Source organism: Scomber scombrus, chromosome 2, assembly GCF_963691925.1.
Source record: "Scomber scombrus chromosome 2, fScoSco1.1, whole genome shotgun sequence".
Lineage (NCBI taxonomy): Eukaryota > Metazoa > Chordata > Actinopteri > Scombriformes > Scombridae > Scomber > Scomber scombrus.
The window spans coordinates 9,821,457-9,830,085 of NC_084971.1; the positions used below are offsets into that span (position 1 = coordinate 9,821,457).

General features: G+C 42.6%; 1 protein-coding gene across 1 annotated transcript; it reads right to left on the minus strand.

Annotated features, from left to right (window-relative positions):
- Nucleotides 1-3,940: 3,940 nt before the first annotated feature.
- Nucleotides 3,941-8,295, minus strand: krt94 (keratin 94). The gene is made up of 9 exons (XM_062441533.1): nucleotides 8,212-8,295; nucleotides 6,764-7,223; nucleotides 6,311-6,393; nucleotides 6,050-6,206; nucleotides 5,753-5,914; nucleotides 5,470-5,595; nucleotides 4,576-4,796; nucleotides 4,456-4,469; nucleotides 3,941-4,351 (listed from the first exon to the last, which is right to left on the minus strand). Exons 1-9 carry the CDS (start codon nucleotides 8,220-8,222, stop codon nucleotides 4,308-4,310), a joined length of 1,278 nt encoding a protein of 425 aa, XP_062297517.1. The 5' UTR covers nucleotides 8,223-8,295; the 3' UTR covers nucleotides 3,941-4,307.
- Between the last annotated feature and the right edge of the window lie 334 nt (nucleotides 8,296-8,629).

Sequence of the window (8,629 nt, forward strand, 5' to 3'; positions counted from 1 at the left end):
TTTCAGCCCATGAGGGGTGTATCATCAACAGTGATGGTACTTTCCTGGTCAGGATGGACTGACAGTGACTGTTCTTGCTTGCACAGGAGGATCAAACTCACACCCATGCAAATGGATGAAAAATCACATCTATCTCATGCTTGGCAGGGCCTGAAAGCCCCTGAAGAGTATTTGGTCGTGTTCCACTGTCTACCTCTCAACTGCTCCTACGCCTCGATGCAGCTCAGGCACAGTTTGAAAACTTTCACAGCAAGGTCTGATGCCATGCAGTGTCTGAGACTGAGACCTTTAGCAAAGAGGTTAGGCATTCCTCTCAGCTTGTGTGTCAAACCTAACACTGATCCAGAATAGAGTCCGCCAACCGAGGGAAGAATGTTCCTTCTCTCCCCCAACCCTTTAATGGACTTTTTGACCCTGAGACATAAACATTCCCCCTGATACCAACGTCACCCTTCAGTTTAACTGCTGCGGACGTGACTAATACCTAACTAAACATTTCACTGATATGGAAGTTTAAAAGCTTAATGTGATTTCCCTGATGAAGTACAGCAGGCTTATTTCAAGGGGAATTTTTCTGATTTAACTTTGTATCCTTTAATTCAAACAATCAGTACTTTAAATTAGATTAATACTATAAAGAAGAGTTTTGGGAATTACAATTATTTGCTTTCCTGCTGAGAGTTAGATGAGAAGATTCACAGACTTCCACTGTCGTCTGTATGCTAATAAAACCATACAACTAGCAACCAATTAGATTAGCTTAGCATTCAAACACTTAAAACATGTTTTTAAAAAATTAAAAAGGTCTGGCTCTGTCCATCTGCCCATTAGCAGCTCACTATTTAACACATTATTTCTCATTGTTTAATCAGTCCAAAAAACAGGGATAGAACAACCCCAGTTTCCAGTCTTTGTGCAAAGCTAAGCTAACTGGTTTCTGGCGGTAGCTTCATATTTGTCGTACAGTGTTGGCAACAAACAATATGTAATTCTGAAGCTTGCTGCACTACATACAGTAAACACATTTTTATAGCCACAAACTGATTTAGCTGTAGGACAAGGGTAGCACACATTGTGGGAAGATTTGACAATATCAAGACATAAAGCATCAAAGTAACCTAACAACAATGCTGGCTTTCATGGTTTAGCCATGAGCTTGTAATTAATTGAATTGAACTCTTTTAATATGCCAAGTATTTCATGGCATCAAATGAGTAACATCTTCTTTTCTTTTCTCCCATGAGCTCACTCTCTGCTAGCCTCAGGCCAGTCTTGCGTGGCAGACAGCCATGACAGGAAGAAAATACTGTTGATAACAGCGCTTCCAATCATATTCCTTTGTGCAGCCACGTGCAGACAGTCTGCCTGATCAAGCAAATAATAACCTAATTACTACCGAGCGTCATCTTTCTTGCTTGACTGTCCTCAACTCTTTATTTGGCCTATTAAATATGTCACTAGCCAAATCTTACTCATGTGCAATGACAGTTTATTAATTTATGATTACAGCTGAAATGCAAGGGTGAGGCACCAACACCAAATGAAGCAAATCCTCCAACTAGACCCACTTCAAAATATATGGGCATTGTGGTGGTTTAGCAGTCTCTCATAAAACTGATGAACTCATGTCTGTTGCATAATGAAAATTGGTGTCCTGGTGCATCTAAAATCCACCATTTTATGCATGTTGAACTGCAACCTCTCCGGTAGTTGTCTTTGTTGCAAACTAAACACCTACCTACCTATTACCTCTGAATTAGGATGATTGAAAGGTGATAACTCCTCCCCTGTAGCTTTGCAGAACTTTTGATTAAGTCCCAACAATGGCTACCATTCCAGTTTGGCGAGTAATTAAAGGAACTGTTTGCAGAGAGTTACATTTAAAGATTTGTACCACTGCTACATGCTAAACATTAATCTATCCCAGTGGACAGTTAGCTTAGTATGATAAATCTAATTTCTTTGTATAGAAATATAGAAATAGAAAAGTATAAAAGGTTAGGTTTTACAAGGAGTAGATGTGTTGGACTGTTTCCACTTATTAGTCTAGTCCTCAAAGTGAAACTGACAACTAACAGAGACCTAAAGCAACAGTATGGTACCCTAATCAACACTGACATGATTTGCTTGCTCCTGTTCATGCCAGCCATTAAATTATCTCGTCATAATGCACTTTCAGTGTAAGTGACAAAATCCACAGCCCTCTTTCCATGCAAGAGTTTATTAAACGTTTATTGAAAGCTAACATACAGCTTCAGTCATCCAAATTAGTCTAATCAATTTAATTTACTTTACAGTGTTTTTACTGCCAAATTCCCTCTTTATGTCACTATACTTCCACTGCAGCTCATGAGGAAAGCACTGTCCATGAAGACGGTGGAAGATGTCCACTTTATTTGTCTTACTGAAATGGCCGAAGTCTCGTATTATCTTCAGAAAAAAAAACCCTTGAAAATAAATTTTTATTAAAAATGAGATGATTGATTTTGTCCCCCTATCACTTACTTTGTAAGCACATGTGGAGGATATCTTTTCATGCTCAGTATGAACAGGAAGGATGGTTCCAGCTTACAAAAACAAAAAAAACAAAAAACAGTTTCAAAGTTCATTTGGGCCCCTGGCTATTGTTTAAAAAGATGTACTTGAAATTAGTGAATTTATTATAATGTACATTTTGGAAGGCTTTTTAGCGTTTGCACCATATCTCCTGCAGAAAAACTATGAAACTGATGAAGAAAAAGTGAAGACGGAATGAAGAAATGAGTCATGGATCAAGACGTCATTAAGACCTGCCATTCAAGGCCTTATTATATCCAGCATTGCTCCTTGTTCACCTTTTATAGGTCAGTGATGCTGTAGCCACATATTTTAACACTGCTTTGAGAGAAATATTATGGTGCTGGAAGGGCTTTCTCATAAACTATCATTATAACAGTGCTGAGGAAATGCTGATGTGCAACCAAATGGGACCTAATATGGGTGAGTCAAGCTTCTCACAGGGGGTTGGATTTGGCAATTTGATCCTCTATATAATCCTTGTCTCGTCCAAAAATAACATTACACCATCATTTGAGAATTATGAACTCTTCACAGGATTTCACTATAATTCAGCTGCTCTTACTTCTGGACTGTGTGCAAGGGATCAAACACTCTCTCCCTCTCTGCTCCTCTCTGTCTGCCAGTTCAATTCAACAGGCTTTACTGGCATGAACTCTGATAGTTGCCAAAGCTCAATTCCGATGATGAAAGACAATGCTAATGAAATGAACAAAAATAACGTTACTCTTCCACACACAAACACACACCGCATGAACATACTAATTTCCATCCTCGCTTTCACACAAAACATACATACAGTCATCAGCAGCGACAGAGCCCCACCCTTCACGATATCATGACAGCACATTGCTTGTTTGCTATGAATCAGTCCTCATAAAAGGGGTCAAAGTGCATTGCTGATAACACCTGTTTCCACAATGGCTCTCTTAGTTCCTTCAGTCAGTGTTTGCCTTCCCAGTCAGTGTTTCTGCACTGAGCCGTGTGTGTTCTTGTTACTAGGTGACCAGAGTTAGACGGACTTCATGTAACACTGTTGAAAGCCTCCAGGGCAAAGATTAGTCAACCATTTGGGTGTGTCTTGTTTTAAAAAAAAACCTGGACACATCCAGGGTCATTCGGTTTTGAGAGCATCAAGTGTAACATAATTTTCTTTTTCCTCCTAAAACTCCTAATGCTTTCCACACTGGTGCTTTTAACCATTGTTCACCCTTTCCTGACAAAAGGGCTGTTATGTAACATGGATTTCCACAAGCCCATACCCCACCTCCCAGAATGTAATTCAGTTGCCATGACAACTGCATAAACAGAGAGATGTCATGGAAAAAAAGAAGCAGGCTCTCAGATTTTCTGAAAGTCCAGTAAAGTCACAAAACAACAGAACTTGTATGCAACAGCAGACTTTATTTTTCAGACGGAACACACAAACACACACTCACACACTCACAGAGAGTCAAGCATTTCTTCTGGGTTGTTTCATAAACTTAAACAAGAGCTTCCTTATCAGCACAACTCAGGTATTTTCAGTACAGTTTCACTTATCTCATGTAACAGCTTTCCTTAGTCAGAGTGTGTGTGTGTGTGTGTGTGTGTGTGTGTGTGTGTGTGTGTGTGTGTGTGTGTGTGTGTGTGTGTGTGTGTGTGTGTGTGTGTGTGTGTGTGTGTGTGTGTGTGTGTGTGTGTGTGTGTGTGTGTGTGTGTGTGTGTATGTGTATGTGTCTGAGAACAGCTTGTCCTGCCAGTTGGACCTCCTAGCTGGATTTCACAGTGGTTGTGATTGTGGTCTTAGAGCCCCCTGTTAAAAAGAAGAGAAAAAAATGTCATGGTAGTGCTTCAAGCTTTTATTAAACTAACTGCACTTTCATTATGTAATGTCTCATTAAAACAGATATCTCTTACCTGTACTCATGGGCCTAAAAGAGAGTGAGAAGAGAGAGATAACAGTGAGTACATACTATTCCAAATAAAGGTGTGAATTTTGTTTTTATGTGGCCTGTGTCACTCCACAACTAGATTTACCTGGACTCCTCTGTTTCCAGCAGGCTCCTGTAGGTCGCGATCTCCTGCTCCAGCCTGGTCTTGATGTCCAGCAGCATCCTGTAGTCCTGGCCCTGCTGTTCGATGCTGGCGCGTACATTGCCTAGATCTGTTTCAAGCATGTTGATTGTGTTCTGGTAGCTGGCGAGCATGGCGCTGTAACGAGCATCTGTCTCTGCCAACGTGTTCTCCAGGGCACCTTTCTGTTAGAGAGAAAGTCGAAATAAGCTGAGTTCATGCATGTGAATTGCAACACAAAAAGACAAACCTGTTAATTGTGGTAGCCTGTGGTGTGACTGTTCAGATAATTCAGTATCCACCTGCCACACCCTGGATTGTATATGTCAGACACAAAAGCATATATGTGATCATAGTAGTATTTTCCATTCCTTTACAAAATAATAATTTGCACAGAGATGAATGTATGACGTTTTTCATTCTTTCCTTCACATATTTCGGCTGATCCCCCAGTGTTACACAGGAGCAATGGGCTGCTCCTCCCAGGAGTGTTGAATGATTAACTCCAGCTGGGCACAGATAACCCATGGGAGTACACAGTTTGGGCCATCCAGTTCAGCATTCCTTCAGCTTTCTCCAAGCTCTTTTATGTCTCTCAGAATTTGAGCAGATGTCTGTGAAATGTTTTCCTCCTCCTCTCTCCTCCACAGCAACCATCACTCCCTTCTTTATCTCCCTCCCTTCATTCTTTCAACAAAGCCTCCTTCTCTGACCGCTCCCACCTCTGCTCTGTACCCTCAACCCTCTCTTTCTTCATTGCTTCTGACAAGACGGGGATCTGAGAATTGTGTTCATATAAGGCAAGATCAGTGGGACATGAACAGATGGTTTGGGTTCGGGGTTTTTTTCTTTACTCACCATGCTGAGCTGAGACTGCAACTCAATCTCCAGGCCCTGCAGTGAGCGCCGCAGGTCACCTATCTCTGTCTTGGACGTCTGGATTGTTTCTGTGCTGATCGCCACCTCCTTGGATATGGATGCCGACTAGAGCAAGAAATACACAGTTAGAAGTCATAGTGATTACTTACTGAGAGTGTCACTGAGATTATGTTTAATTACAGGTTTGACTCCTGAGGGAGTAAACCCAATGATTTGCAAAGTGTGTACTATGACGCCTTTGTTTATGTGATAATCTTCTCACCTTCTCATTAAACCAGGACTCCTGGTCGCGACGGTGTTTGTCAGTGATGGATTCATACTGGGCGCGGATCTCCTCCATGACTTTGTTGAGGTCTTGCTGGGGTGCAGCATCAACCTCCACGTTGACTGTGCCGGTGAGCTGAGAACGCAGTGCTGCCAGCTCCTGAACACCCATGGATGGAGAGGGGAGTCACCATTAATACCATTTTTTAAACATTTCTATAGGTGTGATTGAGCAAGGTAGTGTTGTCATAGCAAGCACAGTAATGACTACAGCTAGAAGATGTGTATCAGGCACCTCTGCGTGATTCTTCTTGAGGTAGGCCAGTTCATCCTGCAGGCCCTCGATCTGCATCTCCAGGTCAGCTTTGGTCAGAGTGGTCTGATCCAGCAGGCGACGCAGGTTGGCGATGTCAGCCTCGACTGACTGGCGCATCATCAGCTCATGTTCGAATCTAATATGTTTGGAGAGTAGAGAACATCATTGTGAGTTGACCCCAATCCCTAAATTATCAGTGTAAACAAGATGAAGAGCTCTTGAGTGGAAATTCATACTCACTTGATTTTGAAGTCATCAGCTGCCAGTTTGGAGTTGTCAATCTGGAGGAGGATGTTGGCATTGCCGATGGTGGCGGCACCGATCTTAAACGAGAAACAACATCGGGAGTTGGTCAAAAGGCAAAAGTCACACTGTCACACAAAACAGTTAATTTTGCAGTACCATGCAGTAGCAAAGACTAGTTATAAAGTTATAACTTATCAGTTAACTTCTCATCTGTATCAGAAGCATCACCCATTGAAGTCCCACAGCTACATCTGATTTGGCAACACTGGATCATACTCCCATGCACATAACCTCTCTTGTTTATTTTGGGGTTTTAAGAAGCTCAGTATATCATGCAGACTCTAGTTATGCCTGTAATGCGTGTAACCTTTTACAACCCTCCCTTGATAATCATTAACAGTTATACAAACGATTGACTTGTCTGGTTGAGCCTGGGAGCCACAATACCTTGTCCTTCAGGTCGTTGATAATGGCCCAGTAGTTGCTGTAGTCCCTCTCTGCTGCAGGGCCCTTCAGCTCGTAGTACTCTCTGATCTGCTTCTCCAGCTTGGCATTGGCTGCCTCCAGAGAGCGAACCTTGTCCAGGTAGGAGGCCAGACGGTCGTTCAGGTTCTGCATGGTGGCCTTCTCATTCAGGTGGATGCTGCTTTGGTCCAGGGCACCGGACAGGTCGAATCCACCACTGCCAGACCCATAACCTCCACCATATCCACCACCGTATCCACCACCATATCCAGAGGAGACGGTGCGAACGCTTGAAGAGGAGATGCGAGGGGCTCCCCTAAGGCTGAATCCTGACACGCTGTGAGCCTTTGGGGCAGCACTTGATGTGTAGCTGCGGCTCTGTCTGGTGATCACACTGGGACCGCCGATCATGCTGTAGCTGTATGACATGATGAGTGAATGTCTGCTGGTCAAGAGAGGAGACGAGGAGAAAGGACTGTTATACAGCTGTAGACTGTAGCAGGACTGTGGAGTGTGATGGAGGGAGGCAGCTTCCTGATATAGTGCTGGACCTGGGGCGGGCCTGACAGGGAGGAGGGAGTTGGGGAGGGAAGGAGGGAGTTTTCCTTTATAGTTCAGCTTGGCAGAACCACCGTTTGTTTTCCTTTGAGGACCAGGATTGGGTTTCTTCCCTCTCCTGTGAGGACACTGTTATGGAATGTGTGTGTGTGTGTGTGTGTGTGTGTGTGTGTGTGTGTGTGTGTGTGTGTGTGTGTGTGTGTGTGTGTGTGTGTGTGTGTGTGTGTGTGTGTGTGTGTGTGTGTGTGTAAAAGTCTGTTGAGTTATTATTTACTCTTTACTTTAGTTATTAGTTACTATGTCACTATGTCACCATGTGTGAGTATATTATAATTGCATATATGTTTATGAGAACCTGTTAGCCTTGTCTACTCTCGATTTGGTATATTTATGCAAATAGGCATAGTTATTGTTCCAGTGCCCCACCATAAGTCAACATTTACATTGAGCACTTTGCAAATAATATCTTTTGTCAGTGCTCTTTTGTCAAAAATCACCCATGATGATAAGATCAAGTTACAGTTGAAGTAATCCAAATTAAACATTTAACTGCACAGCCATTACAGTATTTTATCCAATAGATCCTGCATACATCCAAAGTGGTCTCATGAATCCTTGTTTGTAATATTAGCATCATTCATTTATAGCAACATACTGTTGCTGTGTGTGGTTTGCACAGTTCATCTTTCAGTGGCAAAGAAGAAAGAAGAAGGAAGTAGCAGCCAAGTTAAATTATAGACTCTTCCATTTAATCACATGTAGATTTTATCTGAGTGGCATTGCGGTTAAACAGATCAAATAAGAAGGATTAATAAAGTTGTTATTGATTGACAGCTGCATGAATTCCTTGTAGCCCTGAACCACTAACCGACCTTGTTTCCATGTTTTCAGTCAAACCTTTTTAAAGGAATTCGTCAGCACCCCATTGTTCACCATATCACACAAAACATCCCCCCTTAGTGCTGTATCCTGTGTGTGTGAGTGTGCATGTCTGTGTGTGCGTTTGTGTGTGTGCACATGCGCTGTTCATTTTGTTGGTTTTGGCTGGTGTCACAGGCTATGAGGCCTCAAGGGATTGTGTGTGGTTCCAACGTTCGGGTACGTGTGTTAATGTGTGGGTGGTTGGGTGTGCACGTATGTATGGGTGTGTGTGTGTGTGTGTGTGTGTGTGCGTGTGTGTGTGTGTGTGTGTGTGTGTGTGTGTGTGTGTGTGTGTGTGTGTGTGTGTGTGTGTGTGTGTAAAAGTCTGTTGAGTTGTGTTGTCCTTCTTATCTCAGTGTTGGACTCTGG